General features: G+C 47.1%; 1 protein-coding gene across 1 annotated transcript; it reads right to left on the bottom strand.

The window, feature by feature from the left end:
- Positions 1–391: 391 nt before the first annotated feature.
- On the bottom strand, positions 392–3,298 carry LOC127299613 (uncharacterized). Its single transcript, XM_051329602.2, has 4 exons — positions 2,482–3,298; positions 1,658–1,859; positions 1,079–1,561; positions 392–952 (listed from the first exon to the last, which is right to left on the bottom strand). Exons 1-4 carry the CDS (start codon positions 3,282–3,284, stop codon positions 536–538), a joined length of 1,905 nt encoding a protein of 634 aa, XP_051185562.1. The 5' UTR covers positions 3,285–3,298; the 3' UTR covers positions 392–535.
- Between the last annotated feature and the right edge of the window lie 12,417 nt (positions 3,299–15,715).

Here is a 15,715-nt window from a genome sequence, read left to right as displayed (position 1 = left end):
ATTTTATCAGATAATGTAAAATCATATTTCTATCGACTGAAACGTAGGATGCCAATCAGATTTCCCAAACATTCCATGCCAGTAAGTGAGCCATGCTATCCAGCCGGCTGTGATTTTCAGATAGAGGACACAATTAAGACAGTTAAAATATGTAAGGTAGATACGTCTTTTGCTTTTCCTTGGAAAAACTAGTATAGCTAAAAATGTTAATTATATGAACAGAAGTATTGTGATAAATTGGTATCCGTTTTCTTACATATTTGTTCTCTGAAAACTTTTACAAGGAAGCTCTAACTTTCAGACTCGGGTATATATATAGTACTCTATGGATGTTAACGATACATTCAATTGCATTTGGCACTCTACTCACATTATATGACACACATATGAATTTACATATGGAAAAGGATTTATTCTCGGAAACTTTTATAGGCAAGCTTAACTCACAGACTCGGAGATGGTACTCCATGCATGTTAACGATACATTAACAATTGCATCTGAGTCCAGTGCACATGCATTAAGACACCTAGAAATTTATATGTGGAAAAGAACCAATTCAGGGTGAACTCCTTTGGGGATGCTCAGAGTCTGCTGATTGACATCGGGCAAGGAAAGTGCAATTTTATTTGCACTTTCCAGGTAGCTCTGAAACTTGTGATTACCGGCCTGAGGCTTCTCAAGTTTATCTGCAACATGAGGATTTGTCTTGTGATTCGGGCGCTTCAATGGCTCTGCGCCAAGGGATAGCTCCTCCCTCATGATGTGGTACTTGATTGCCTGCTTGCGGAAGGTCCAGTTGCCGGTGATCCAGTCGAACTTGTACAACGGGAGGAAGCGGTGGCCGTATGCCGCTATGAACTCAACAGCGGAAAGGATGAACTTGAACTCCTCCTTGGATAGGTAGTAAGAAAAGCTCAGCCTTGTCCATCCTGGCTTCAGTCCACTGTAACCCTGAAAATTAATTTCGTGGATGCGAAGCCTGAGATTAGTACTGCCTCTACGCAACTTAAAGCTTAGCATACAAATGAAATGAACAACTTTGACAAACAGATGGTATACAGCTCTGTCATAAAATACCTCAAGGATAGCAGACCGGAGGCTAAGAGAGAGCTCCTTGTCGACGTCGAGCAAGAGGTGACCATAGGGGCCTGCACAGGCACAACCACCCCTAGCTTGGATGCCAAAAAGATCGTTCAGAAGCCTAGTGACAAAACGGCCATGAAGGGGAAGTTGCTTGGATGATCTCATATTTTCTGTGACTATTTCGTCAGAACTAGCCTCATCAAACCCGTTAAATAGTGATTGTTTCACTACCGCAGGGTAGACGAGGAACGAGAAGATTGGTAGACGGTCCACCCTTGTGTTGCCTAGCACCCTGACATTTGGATTCTTGGCAAGCCTGTTCATGGCCATCTCTGAGTACACTCGCTCGCGGAGGCCCATCGTGTCATAGCCAACATGTTCCTTCACCCAAAAGGCGAGTGATGCACGGATCTTTTGGACGATTGGCGGCGTGCCCGCGTCCTCCCTCTCCTCAATGTCGTCGTAGTACAACGTATCCTGCACATGTGGCAAGCAATAGTTTGATTAGATCCCTTTAAGAGTATAGACATGAACTACTATAGCACATATATCTGCTTCGGTGGGGGTTCTTACATCCTCGTTGAAGCCGTTGACATATGCTACAGTGCCTCCGCCGCACGTGGACGGCGGCTGAGAGGTGAGTTTGTACAGTGATTTGTTCATCAGAAGGATGCCCGGCGTGCCCGGGCCACCAACAAATTTGTGCGGGCTCAGGAAAACAGCGTCGTATCCGTCTAATTCACCAGATTTCATGTCAATCTTCACATAGGGCCCACTGTAAAAAAACATAATTAGAGCACCCAATGTGAGGGTGAATAATTCTGACCATGCATGTTGAAAAATGAGCTGTGTTGGGTGTCTATAGAAAATTTAAAATTTTGAAATTGTCTGCGTTACGGAAAGTTATAGTACTGCTCTGCCACAGATTCATATTTCCCTATAGAAAGTTGAATAAGTCACGCAGTCCACTAATTCACTATATTATCTTTGGTTGTCAATTTCCTCCCCTCGTGCAATTGGGGTGAATATGTACGAATTCAACATACTTCAACACGGGGAGTGGGTGGAGTACGTCCACCTGAAGTCAATCAGGACCTCCAAACAGCCCCAAAAATACTCCTTAGACTCTATATTCAGAAATCATGATGTTATTCTAAACAGACTCAGCTAAACGTTGGTTAGGTTAGTCAGAAGCGAGAAGGACCGTTATCATTAAGAAAAACATGGGAATTCAGAGTGTCAACGAATGCATGTCACGATTAGACTCTGGCCGGCCAGCCGGTCTCACTCAAGTACTCTCTCTGTTCCGATTTAATTGTCTTCATTCTAAACCATTGTCTGTTCATTTGTCTTGTCTCCCTCGCGTTGATTAATGGTAAAACGGAACGGAGAGATACCTGGCAGCGAAGTCGAAGCAGGCGAAGGCGCCGCGCTGGTGGAGGACGCGGGCGATCTCCCGCGTGTCCGTCATGATGCCGGTCACGTTGCTGCACGCCGAGAAGGAGCCCAGCATCGGCCGGTCGGCGTACTCCGGCGACCCGAGCGCGCGGCGGAGCGCGGCGACGTCGACCAACCCGTCCGCGTCGAGGCCGATCTCCACCACCTCCGCCAGGCTACGCCGCCAGGATAGCAGGTTGGAGTGGTGCTCGTAGGGCCCCACGAAGACCACCCACCGCTCCTCGTTGCGCAGCTGCGCCGAGAGCCGGTCGCGCATCTCGACGGACGGCAGCGCGACGCCGATGACCTCCTGCAGGCGCTTGATCGCGGCCGTGGTGCCGGCGCCGCAGAAGAGCAGCGCGTCGCCGGCGCCGGCGCCCATGCAGCGCTTGATGTAGCGCGCGGCCTTGTGCACCAGGCGCGTCGTCTTGCTCCCGACGTGGCTGTCCTCGGTGTGCGTGTTGCCGTAGAAGGGCAGGACCTCCTTCACGAGGTAGTCCTCGATGTAGCGCAGGCTCCGGCCGGATGCCGTCTGGTCGGCGTACGTAAGGGCGCGCCGTCCGAACGGCGTGTCGAACTCCACGTCCTTGCCGATCAGCTGCGACCGGAGCCACTCCAGCTTGTCGTCCGCTGCCGCCGAGCCCTTCTCCGACGTCGTCATTCCGAGAAGGCTCAGCAGGGTGGCGCTCATGGCGCCCTGCTTGCCGCCGGCCTCCATGGTCGCATGCTCCATGGCCGCGGCAGCTTCTTGCAGCGATGGCATTGTCTTCTATACTTTAGTTATATTAGCTTTCAAAACTGGCAATGGCTATGAAGGAAATCCACTATGAACTGGTTACCAATGACATGCAAAATGGGTTTGTGTGTGTTTGCTTGATGGGTATATGCTCCCACCAGGGCACACGTATATATAGCCGGCCGGTTTCTGAGGGTCTAGGGCACATGAGTTTGAAACGGAAGGTGACATGAAGTTTCAAGTGGAGTATATTCCATAATTAAAGCGTTCCTGGTCAATGCTACGGATGCATGTTGTGAGAAAATTATCAGTGTTATAATGGTACGTAGTACTAGCGGAGCTACGGAGTATATCTAGCTTGCTAGAAATTCTACAGCTCATTGCATTCAGAAAATGGAGATAATCTCTTGCCGACAACCCTAAGCTGCCATGCACGAGATAAATGATTTAGTACGTGTTAATTATCAGATACTGCCGTCAAGGCTTCTCCCTTTTTTTTATTTTTTGCTGTGACATCAAATCCATTTTACTTCTCGATCTAGTCTGGTATCACTTACACAAGGAGATTGGAACATACATATAGAGCACCATTTTCTAAAAAGAAATACAAATATTTTTGTTTCGTATAGAGAGTATATATGCAACTTATATGACATAAAGCTTACGTCGTTATTCGTATACACAAATACTCGATTCGTTGGGTATCACATAAACTACAAATTAGCGGAGCAATAGTTGGTCAAAAATCCATCTTACCCCATCAAAATACGTCGTATATTTCCAACCAAAGTATTTATTACACAGATTCTCTGCTTTTGTGAAAAAAGAAGGGAAGGTGACAGAAAAATTTAGTACAGAATGGAGTCAAACACATAACCAGATGAATACTGAAGTGAGAAGATCTGATAGACTAAAAGATCAAGAACGCCGCTCAGACTACAACCAACAACGCCGCTCAGACCACCAGCAGTACCCTCCTCCACCGCCGCCACCTCCCCCATCTGGGCCGAGAGGGCGCGACCAGGTCCGGGGAGGACAGAAGAGACACCCACGGGCGCCTAGGATCCCGCAGGGGCCGGGTCCGATCTTGGCTGCTCCTGGTCTGGCGGCTGGAGGGTCCAGCAGCACCCCCAACCAGGATGCAACCCACATCACGTGCTACAATTGCGGGAATCAAGGGCACGTTCAGGCGGAATGTACAGCAGAAGCCTTCTGTGTGAAATGCAAGAAGCATGGCCACCCAACGGCTATGTGTGCGTCCTTCTCCAAGAGCATGGATCCCTTTTGGGCAGGATTTGGAGGAAATCGAAAGGGCTTCGTCTGCTGCGAGGTGCCCGATGATGAGATGTACCAACCGGCCACCAACTCTGCGCTTATAATCCTTGAGAAAGAGGGCCTCAATGAAGAGCAGCTCGAAGATGAGCTTAAAGATCTGGTAGATGATAGCTGGGCGTGGCAGGTCTGCAAGCTCAACGGGACTGACTACTCTGTTATCTTCCCCTCCAAAGAGAGCCTGCGCATGGCGATCCGGGGCGGCGGCATCACACTTCCTTTGAGCAAAACCAAGGCCATCGTCTCGATCCCCACGGACGATCCGCTGGTGGTGGAGAAGCTGGAAGAGGTGTGGGTTCACCTCATCGGCGTGCCCCCTCCCTTGCGACGCGCAGACCGCCTCCTCCTTAGCACCCGTGAAGTGGGAAGACCTATTGCCGTGGACGTGGAGTCCCTCGAGCACCCCAATGGCCCCATCAAGATGTCGTTTGGCTGCCAGGCCCCTGTGCAACTGCAAGAACACATCACCTTGTTTGTCAACATGCAAGGTTTCAGGGTCCGCATTGTTCCAATCAACAAGGATCTTGCGGAAGATACAAATCATGACCCTACTTCTCCGCCGGCCAAGAACGGAGAGGAGGACAAGGACGAAGACCAAGAAGAAACGGACGAAGAGAGGTGTGATCAAAGACGCAAGAAGCACTCTGACAAGACCAAGAGCACCCCGGCGTCGGCCCCGGCCGGGGGAAATGACGGTTTTGCGAGAAAATCCGTCCCGCTGGCGGTCACGGACGGACCTCGCTCACCGCCCGCCCTCTGTTCCAAGAATATCCAACAGCAGAACATCACGCTCCCTGCCTCTGCCTTCAGCCAGTACGGCTCGAACCTTACGGCCCAAGGAGACATCTTCCCCACAATGGCCAACATGATCAAACAAGTGCTGGCGTCTCCACCTGTCTCGTCCCCTCGGCGCTCGGGTCTGGAGCAATGATGGCGTGTAACTCACACGTTCGTTGGGAACCCCAAGAGGAAGGTATGATGCGCACAGTAGCAAGTTTTCCCTCAGAAAGAAACCAAGGTTTAATCGAACCAGTAGGAGCCAAGAAGCACGTTGAAGGTTGATGGTCGCGAAATGTGATGCGGCGCAACACCAGGGATTCCGGCGCCAACATGGAACCTGCACAACACAACCCAAGTACTTTGCCCCAACGAAACAGTGAGGTTGTCAATCTCACCGGCTTGCTGTAACAAAGGATTAAGCGTATCGAGTGGAAGATGTTTGCAAAGAAAACAGTAAACACAATTGCAGTAGATTGTATGCTATGTAAAGAATAGGACCGGGGTCCACAGTTCACTAGAGGTGTCTCTCCCATAAGATAAAAGCATGTTGGGTGAACAAATTACAGTCGGGCAATTGACAAATAGAGAAAGGCATAACAATGCATATACATGATATGATAAATATAGTGAGATTTAATCCGGGCATTACGACAAAGTACATAGACCGCCATCCAACTGCATCTATGCCTAAAAAGTCCACCTTCAGGTTATCATCCGAACCCCTTCCAGTATTAAGTTGCTAAGCAACAGACAATTGCATTAAGTATGGTGCGTAATGTAATCAACAACTACATCCTTAGACATAGAATCAATGTTTTATCCCTAGTGGCAACAACACATCCACAACCTTAGAACTTTCTCACATCGTCCTGCATTTAATGGAGGCATGAACCCACTATCGAGCATAAATACTCCCTCTTGGAGTTAAGAGTAAAAACTTGGCCAGAGCCTCTACTAATAACGGAGAGCATGCAAGATCATAAACAACACATAAACAATAGATTGATAATCACCATAATCATAGTACTCTCTATCCATCGGATCCCGACAAACACAACATATAGAATTACATATAGATGATCTTGATCATGTTAGGCAGCTCACAAGATCCAACAATGAAGCACAACAAGGAGAAGACGACCATCTAGCTACTGCTATGGACCCATGGTCCAGGGGTGAACTACTCACTCATCACTCCGGAGGCGACCATGGCGGTGTAGAGTCCTCCGGGAGATGAATACCCTCTCCGGCAGGGTGCCGGAGGCGATCTCCTGAATCCCCCGAGATGGGATTCGCGGCGGCGGCGTCTCAGTAAGGTTTTCCGTATCGTGGCTCTCGGTACTGGGGGTTTCGCGACGGAGGCTTTAAGTAGGCGGAGGGTCAACGCGGGGGGCCACACGAGGGGCCCAGGAGGTAGGTTGGCGCGGCCAGGGCCTGGGCCGCGCCGCCCTAGCCCCTGGCTGCCTCGTGGCCCCACTTCGTTATCTCTTCGGTCTTCTGGAAGCTTCGTGCAAAAATAGGACCCTGGGCGAAAGTTTCGTCCAATTCCGAGAATATTTCTTTACTAGGATTTCTGAAACCAAAAACAGCAGAAAACAAAGAATCGGCTCTTCGGCATCTTGTTAATAGGTTAGTTCCAGAAAATGCATAAATATGACATATAATGTGCGTAAAACATGTAGGTATCATCAATAAAGTAGCATGGAACATAAGAAATTATCGATACGTTGGAGACGTATCAGCATCCCCAAGCTTAGTTCTGCTCGTCCCGAGCAGGTAAAACGATAACAAAGATAATTTCTGAAGTGACATGCCATCATAATCTTGATCATACTATTTGTAAACATATGTAATGAATGCAGCGATCAAAGCAAAGGTATGACATGAGTAAACAAGTGAATCATATAACAAAGACTTTTCATGAATAGTACTTCAAGACAAGCATCAATAAGTCTTGCATAAGAGTTAACTCATAAAGCAATAAATCAAAGTAAAGGCGTTGAAGCAACACATAGGAAGATTAAGTTTCAGCGGTTGCTTTCAACTTATAACATGTATATCTCATGGATATTGTCAACATAAAGTAATATAACAAGTGCAATATGCAAGTATGTAGGAATCAATGCACAGTTCACACAAGTGTTTGCTTCTTAAGGTGGAAGGAGATAGGTAAACTGACTCAACAATAAAAGTAAAAGAATGGTCCTTCAAAGAGGAAAGCATCGATTGCTGTATTTGTGCTAGAGCTTTTTATTTTGAAAACATGAAACAATTTTGTCAACGGTAGTAATAAAGCATATGAGTTATGTAAATTATATCTTACAAGTTGCAAGCCTCATGCATAGTATACTAATAGTGTCCGCACCTCGTCCTACTTAGCTTGGACTACCGGATCTTTGCATGCCATGTTTCAACCAAGTGTCACAAAGGGGTACCTCCATGCCGCCTGTACAAAGGTCTAAGGAGAAAGCTCGCATTTTGGATTTCTCGCTTTTGATTATTCTCAACTTAGACATCCATACCGGGACAACATGGACAACAGATAATGGACTCCTCTTAAATGCATAAGCATGTAGCAACAATTATTATTCTCATATGAGATTGAGGATATATGTCCAAAACTGAAACTTCAACCATGATTCATGGCTTTAGTTAGCGGCCCAATGTTCTTCTCTAACAATTTTGCATGCTCCAACCACTAAAATGATAAATCCTTCAGACAAGACGGACATGCATAGCAACTCAAATGATATTCAACAATAGTTGATGGCGTTCCCCAGAAACATGGTTATCGCACAACAAGCAACTTAATAAAAGATAAAGTGCATAAGTACATATTCAGTACTACGATAGTTTTTAAGGCTATTTTGTCCCATGAGCTATATATTGCAAAGGTGAATGATGGAATTTTAAAGGTAGCACTCAAGCAATTTACTTTGGAATGGCGGAGAAATACCATGTAGTAGGTAGGTATGGTGGACACAAATGGCATAGTAGTTGGCTCAAGGATTTTGGATGCATGAGAAGTATTCCCTCTCGATACAAGGTTTAGGCTAGCAAGGTTATTTGAAGCAAACTCAAGGATGAACAAGTGCAGCAAAACTCACATAAAAGACATATTGTAAACATTATAAGACTCTACACCGTCTTCCTTGTTGTTCAAAACTCAATACTAGATATTATCTAGACCTTAGAGAGACCAAATATGCAAATCAAATTTTAGCAAGCTCTATGTATTTCTTCATTAATGGGTGCAAAGCATATGATGCAAGAGCTTAAACATGAGCACAACAATTGCCAAGTATCACATTATCCAAGACATTGTAGAATTACTACATGTAGCATTTTCCAATTCCAACCATACAACAATTTAACGAAGAAGAAACTTCGCCATGAACATTATGAGTAAAGCCTAAGGACACATGTGTCCATATGCAACAGCGGAGCGTGTCTCTCTCCCACAAAGTGAATGCTAAGATCCATTTTATTCAAACAAAAACAAAAACAAAAACAAACCGACGCTCCAAGTAAAGAACACAAGATGTGACTGAATAAAAATATAGTTTCAGGGGAGGAACCTGATGATGTTGTCGATGAAGAAGGGGATGCCTTGGGCATCCCCAAGCTTAGACGCTTGAGTCTTCTTAGAATATGCAGAGGTGAACCACGGGGGCATCCCCAAGCTTAGAGCTTTCACTCCTCTTGATTATAGTATATCATTCTCCTCTCTTGACCCTTGAAAACATCCTTCACACCAAACTTCAAGCAAACTCATTAGAGGGTTAGTGCACAATTAATAATTCACTCATTCAGAGGTGACATAATCATTATTTTCACTTCTGGACATTGCATAATGCTACTGGACATTAATGGATCAAAGAAATAAATCCAACATAGCAAAAGAGGCAATGCGAAATAAAAGGCAGAATCTGTCAAAAACAGAACAGTCCGTAAAGACGAATTTAAAGCTGGCACCAGACTTGCTCAAATGGAAAAACTCAAAACTAATGAAAGTTGCGTACATATCTGAGGATCACGCTCGTAAATTGGCAGATTTTTTCGAATTTTCTACAGAGAACTGTGCCCAGATTCGTGACAGACAGCAATGCTGTTTCTGCGCAGCGATCCCAAATATAACATCAACTTTGACATAGAAACTTTACTTGGCACAAAAACATGATAAGGAGAGGTTGCTACAGTAGTAAACAACTTCCAAGACTCAACAAAACAAAAAATTGCTGTAGGTAAAAACATGGGTTGTCTCCCATAAGCGCTTTTCTTTAACGCCTTTCAGCTAGGCGCGGAAAGTGCAAATCAAGTATTATTAAGAGATGAAGCATCAACATCATTACCAGGGGTGTTGGGAATTTTCTCAACCAAGCATAGTATATTTGATATATAAGTTTTAGCGTCTCCCTTTTCATTAGTCTTAGGCTTGCTACTCTCATCGAACAAATTTTCAGGAACAAGCCAAGCATAGTTATTTTCTAGTGCATCATTCATAGCTAGGAGTTTACATGGTATTGGTGCTTTGATCTCCCCACCATCATTAATATTATTAGTGTACCTTATTCTATCCATGTCCATTTTTTCAAGGAGACCAATAAAATTGGTATGAGAACCTAGCATATTAAATTTAGCAAAAACCTTTCTAGCCTCTCTTGCTAGACCACCAAATTCTCTAAGAAGGGTTTCTAAAACAAAATCTTTCTTTTCCCCTTCTTCCATATCACCAAGTGTAAGAAACATGTGTTGGATTATAGGATTGAGATTAACAAATTTAGTTTCCAACATGCTAACTAAAGCAGTAGCAGCAATTTCATAGGTAGGAGCAAGTTCTACCAAGTGTCTATCTTCAAAATCTTCAGTAATACTAACATGATTGAAAAATTCTTCTATATTATTTCTCCCAACTATGGACCCACGTCCTACCGGTATGTCTTTTGTGGTGAAATTAAAAGGAAACATGATGCAATAAGCAAAAAGTAAACTAGGCAGACAAAGTAAAGACAGGTAACTAATTTTTTGTGTGTTTTTGATATAGAGAGCAAGACAGTAAATAAAGTAAAACTAGCAACTAAATTTTTTGTGTTTTGTTTAGGTGCAGCAAACAAAGTAGTAAATAAAATAAAGCAAGACAAAAACAAAGTAAAGAGATTGAGAAGTGGAGACTCCCCTTGCAGCGTGTCTTGATCTCCCCGGCAACGGCGCCAGAAAAAGAGCTTGATGGCGTGTAACTCACACGTTCGTTGGGAACCCCAAGAGGAAGGTATGATGCGCACAGTAGCAAGTTTTCCCTCAGAAAGAAACCAAGGTTTAATCGAACCAGTAGGAGCCAAGAAGCACGTTGAAGGTTGATGGTCGTGAAATGTGATGCGGCGCAACACCAGGGATTCCGGCGCCAACATGGAACCTGCACAACACAACCCAAGTACTTTGCCCCAACGAAACAGTGAGGTTGTCAATCTCACCGGCTTGCTGTAACAAAGGATTAAGCGTATCGAGTGGAAGATGTTTGCAAAGAAAACAGTAAACACAATTGCAGTAGATTGTATGCTATGTAAAGAATAGGACCGGGGTCCACAGTTCACTAGAGGTGTCTCTCCCATAAGATAAAAGCATGTTGGGTGAACAAATTACAGTCGGGCAATTGACAAATAGAGAAAGGCATAACAATGCATATACATGATATGATAAATATAGTGAGATTTAATCCGGGCATTACGACAAAGTACATAGACCGCCATCCAACTGCATCTATGCCTAAAAAGTCTATCTTCAGGTTATCATCCGAACCCCTTCCAGTATTAAGTTGCTAAGCAACAGACAATTGCATTAAGTATGGTGCGTAATGTAATCAACAACTACATCCTTAGACATAGAATCAATGTTTTATCCCTAGTGGCAACAGCACATCCACAACCTTAGAACTTTCTGTCACTGTCCCAGATTTAATGGAGGCATGAACCCACTATCGAGCATAAATACTCCCTCTTGGAGTTAAGAGTAAAAACTTGGCCAGAGCCTCTACTAATAACGGAGAGCATGCAAGATCATAAACAACACATAAACAATAGATTGATAATCACCATAATCATAGTACTCTCTATCCATCGGATCCCGACAAACACAACATATAGAATTACATATAGATGATCTTGATCATGTTAGGCAGCTCACAAGATCCAACAATGAAGCACAACAAGGAGAAGACGACCATCTAGCTACTGCTATGGACCCATGGTCCAGGGGTGAACTACTCACTCATCACTCCGGAGGCGACCATGGCGGTGTAGAGTCCTCCGGGAGATGAATCCCCTCTCCGGCAGGGTGCCGGAGGCGATCTCCTGAATCCCCCGAGATGGGATTCGCGGCGGCGGCGTCTCAGTAAGGTTTTCCGTATCGTGGCTCTCGGTACTGGGGGTTTCGCGACGGAGGCTTTAAGTAGGCGGAGGGTCAACGCGGGGGGCCACACGAGGGGCCCAGGAGGTAGGTCGGCACGGCCAGGGCCTGGGCCGCGCCGCCCTAGCCCCTGGCTGCCTCGTGGCCCCACTTTGTTATCTCTTCGGTCTTCTGGAAGCTTCGTGCAAAAATAGGACCCTGGGCGAAAGTTTCGTCCAATTCCGAGAATATTTCTTTACTAGGATTTCTGAAACCAAAAACAGCAGAAAAAGAATCGGCTCTTCGGCATCTTGTTAATAGGTTAGTTCCAGAAAATGCATAAATATGACATATAATGTGCATAAAACATGTAGGTATCATCAATAAAGTAGCATGGAACATAAGAAATTATCGATACGTTGGAGACGTATCAAGCAACTGCAGCTTTCTACCTCCATGTCCTCCCTCAACGAAGAAACCGACGAAGGACAATCGTACCTGACGCCAGGGAAGGCTTTGTCCTTGGGCGCGGAAGAAAAAACTGAGATTGGGTGGCAGAGCCCGGCTTCGGGGGAATCCGCCGCATCAGCTCTGCGTGCTAGCGAGAGGCGCAGCAAGAGTAACCACGACCGTCCCTCCAGGAAACTCATGCTGGAAGCTGCTGGGTCACGGCTCTTCACGGAGGAGATTGACCATTCTGGGAAAGAAACGATGAAGACCTCACTCCACCAAGCCCCTGCCATCAAGGATTCTACCTCGACCGCGCAGGCCCTCCTGGACGATTGCCCCATCCCGGCCCTGGGGGCGACGGTGGCACGGGCGCCCCGCTCCAAGGCAAATCCTACCGAAGCTGTAAGGAAGAGCGCCCGCAGTGCGGGTGTTGCAGATGAACCTGTGCTGGCCAGAGCCATCCGTCTCGCCTCTGACAAGAACGCTTCTACCTCCGCCACTCCAGGTAATCCCGAACCATCCAACTTTACTGCTTTCCAATCTGTTCCTATCGATAAGCTGCTCTCGGTGGCACAAGATAGCTGTGTCATTTTCCCCTCCGCCTCCCTGGGCCCTCCCGAGAAGATTATTTCCTTGATTCAAGCTAGGGAGCTTGCTCAAGCAGATCTGGCAGAGGCAAGACACAAAGCTGAGATCGAGACGGCCAAGGTCCAGGCAGCAGCGGCGGCTGCGGAGAAAGATCCCGTGGTACCACAAGAAGGGTTTGTGGTACAAAGCGGGGAGGACACCCGCGACTTAAGTAACAAGGCCAATCCAGCTAAAAAGCGGAAGGTAACCAAGAAACAATACCCTGTCGGCCCAAGACCGCTAACCCGCCAAGCACGGGCTCAAGGAAGAGTTTCCAAATGAGATGCCTCTTCTGGAATATTCGAGGGTTTGGTCGTAGGGGGCGACGAACTCTTTTGAAGGATTACCTCCGCGATCACAACATTGATATAGTGTTTCTTCAGGAAACCATCAAGCAGGATTTCACTGACTTGGAATTGCGTAGCTTGGAGGTCGGCGACAAGTTCTTTTGGTGCTGGCTCCCGGCTAACGGGCACTCCGGGGGCATGCTCATGGGCGTCCGTGACAGTACCTTTGAAGTAGGAGTGGTAGATATGGGCCAATTATATCTTAGTACCTCCATTTTGCATCGGGCGACCAAGCGCCTTCTGACAATCATTGGTATTTATGGCCCTGCGGATCATGGGCGATCCAGGGCCTTCCTCGAGGAGGTCACAACCAAGGTGGCTAGAACCAATACTCCCCTTCTCATGGGCGGAGATTTCAACCTCATCCGAGCAGCGTGTGACAAGAACAACGACCATCTCAATTGGAGGCTCATTGACCTATTCAATGAACACATTGCTGCTTGGGCTCTTCGGGAGATCCCGCGCTCTGGAGCCCGGTTTACTTGGACAAACCGCCAGCTCAACCCTATCCGCTCGGTCCTTGATCGAGTTTTTATCTCGCCGACCATGGAAAGTTTCTTTCCTTTATGCACGCTTTCAGCTGAGACGAGCTTGGGCTCCGATCATACCCCGCTCATCTTTAACTCCGGGGAAGGGCTGCCGGAGCGAAGTAACCGCTTCTTCTTCGAAACTGGGTGGTTCGAACGTCAGGATTTCCTTCCCATGCTTCAAAACACCTGGTGCAATCTCTCCTCCAAAGTGGGAGGTCGTGATATCATAGACTGGTGGCAGTTTATGTCTGGTTGCCTCCGTCAACACCTTCGGCGTTGGGCCCGAAACCTGCGTGTGGACAGCAAACACGAGAAAGAGAGCCTGATGGCCCAAATTATGCAGCTCGACGTACAGGCAGATACTAGGGGCTTGGATGAGGAGGAGTGGGCACAAAGATACTATCTCGAAGACCAACTCCTGCAAATCGTTAGTTCGGAGGAGGAATACTGGCGCCAAAGAGGAAGGGTCAAATGGGCACTCCAAGGGGATGCGAATACGGCATATTTCCACGCGGTGGCCAACGGTAGGAGAAGAAAATGTACGATTTCTTCTCTCAACCTTGGGAACGAAACCACCAACGACCCCAGGAAGATTCAAATTGCGATTTACGAGTTTTACCGTGACCTTCTCGGATCGGCAGGGAGCCGTTCCTGTGGTCTATCTCCTAGGACTTGGCCACCCGCTACTCAAGTGTCAATTGAAGATAACAACCAGCTCATGATCACCTTCTCTGAGGAGGAGTTGGAGTCTGTCGTTCGGGAGATGAAATCCGATACGGCTCCTGGCCCTGATGGCTTCCCTGTACTTTTCTTCAAACGCTTCTGGCCCGACGTCAGACTCGGGGTGCTCCACATCCTTAACGATTTCATGCTGGGTCGCATTGACATCTCTCGGCTGAATTTCGCCATCCTCACCTTAATCCCCAAAGTCCCTGGGGCGGACTTAGTCTCACAGTTTCGTCCAATCGCTCTCATCAACGTGATCTTCAAAATCGTCTCCAAGGCGTTTGCGTACCGTCTGGACCCCATTGCTCATAAGACGATAAGTCTCAATCAAACGGCCTTCATTAAAGGGAGGAACTTGCTTGAAGGACCGCTGGCGCTTATTGAAATTGTTCATGTGCTGCGTTCCAAGAAGCTAGGAGGTATCCTCCTCAAGCTTGATTTCGAGAAGGCTTACGACCGGGTCAACTGGGACTTCCTGGGGGAAGTGCTTCGGTGCAAAGGGTTTGAAGAAGCTTATATCCACAGAGTGCTGCAACTTGTCTCCGGTGGACAAACCGCCATCTCCATTAACGGCGTTATCGGCCCATACTTCAGGAACAAAAGAGGGGTACGCCAAGGGGATCCGCTATCCCCTCTCCTGTTTAATTTCATTGGCGGGGCGCTATCTGGTATTCTCTCTGCCGCGGGGGCGGCAGGCCACCTACAGGGTGTGGTCCCCCACTTGATTCCTGGTGGGATCTCCCACCTCCAATACGCGGACGATACGCTCATCCTCATCCAAAACTCGGAAGAAAACATCGCCAACCTCAAATTTCAGCTTATGTGCTTTGAAGACATGTCAGGCTTGAAGATCAACTATCATAAGAGTGAAGTGATTGTGATGGGCCAACCCCCTGAAGAACAACAGCGCATTGCGAATAAGCTTAATTGCAAACGGGGAGCCTTCCCTTTCATGTATCTGGGGCTCCCTATATCGGACAGAAAGCTCCGCCTGGAACAATGGCTGTTTTTGGTACGCAAGCTCGCCGGTAGAACTGAACCGTGGTTGAGTAAACTCCTCACTTCCGGGGGCAGATTGATTCTGGCAAACGCTTGCCTGGACAGTATTCCCATCTTCGCCATGGGCCTCTTTCTCCTGCATGACGGGATTCATGCTAGATTCGACTCGCATCGCTCCAAGTTCTTCTGGGAAAGAGCGGGCAATAAACGCAAGTACCATATGGTTAACTGGCCTTCGATTTGCCGGCCGAAATCCTCGGGGGTGTTAGGCCTGCTTAACTCCAAA

Source organism: Lolium perenne, chromosome 5 (assembly GCF_019359855.2).
Source record: "Lolium perenne isolate Kyuss_39 chromosome 5, Kyuss_2.0, whole genome shotgun sequence".
Classification (NCBI taxonomy): Eukaryota; Viridiplantae; Streptophyta; class Magnoliopsida; order Poales; family Poaceae; genus Lolium; species Lolium perenne.
This window is presented reverse-complemented; position numbering and strand designations above follow the sequence as displayed.

What these genes read in the sequence shown, in the direction of transcription:
- LOC127299613 (XM_051329602.2), bottom strand. Translation starts at nt 3,284, where the DNA reads ATGCCATCGCTGCAAGAAGCTGCCGCGGCCATGGAGCATGCGACCATG. An exon ending in TCAACGGCTTCAACGAGGAT is followed by an intron (nt 1,562 to 1,657) that starts GTAAGAACCCCC and finishes CCACATGTGCAG; the next exon opens with GATACGTTGTACTACGACGA. An exon ending in TCCGGTCTGCTATCCTTGAG is followed by an intron (nt 953 to 1,078) that starts GTATTTTATGAC and finishes ATTAATTTTCAG; the next exon opens with GGTTACAGTGGACTGAAGCC.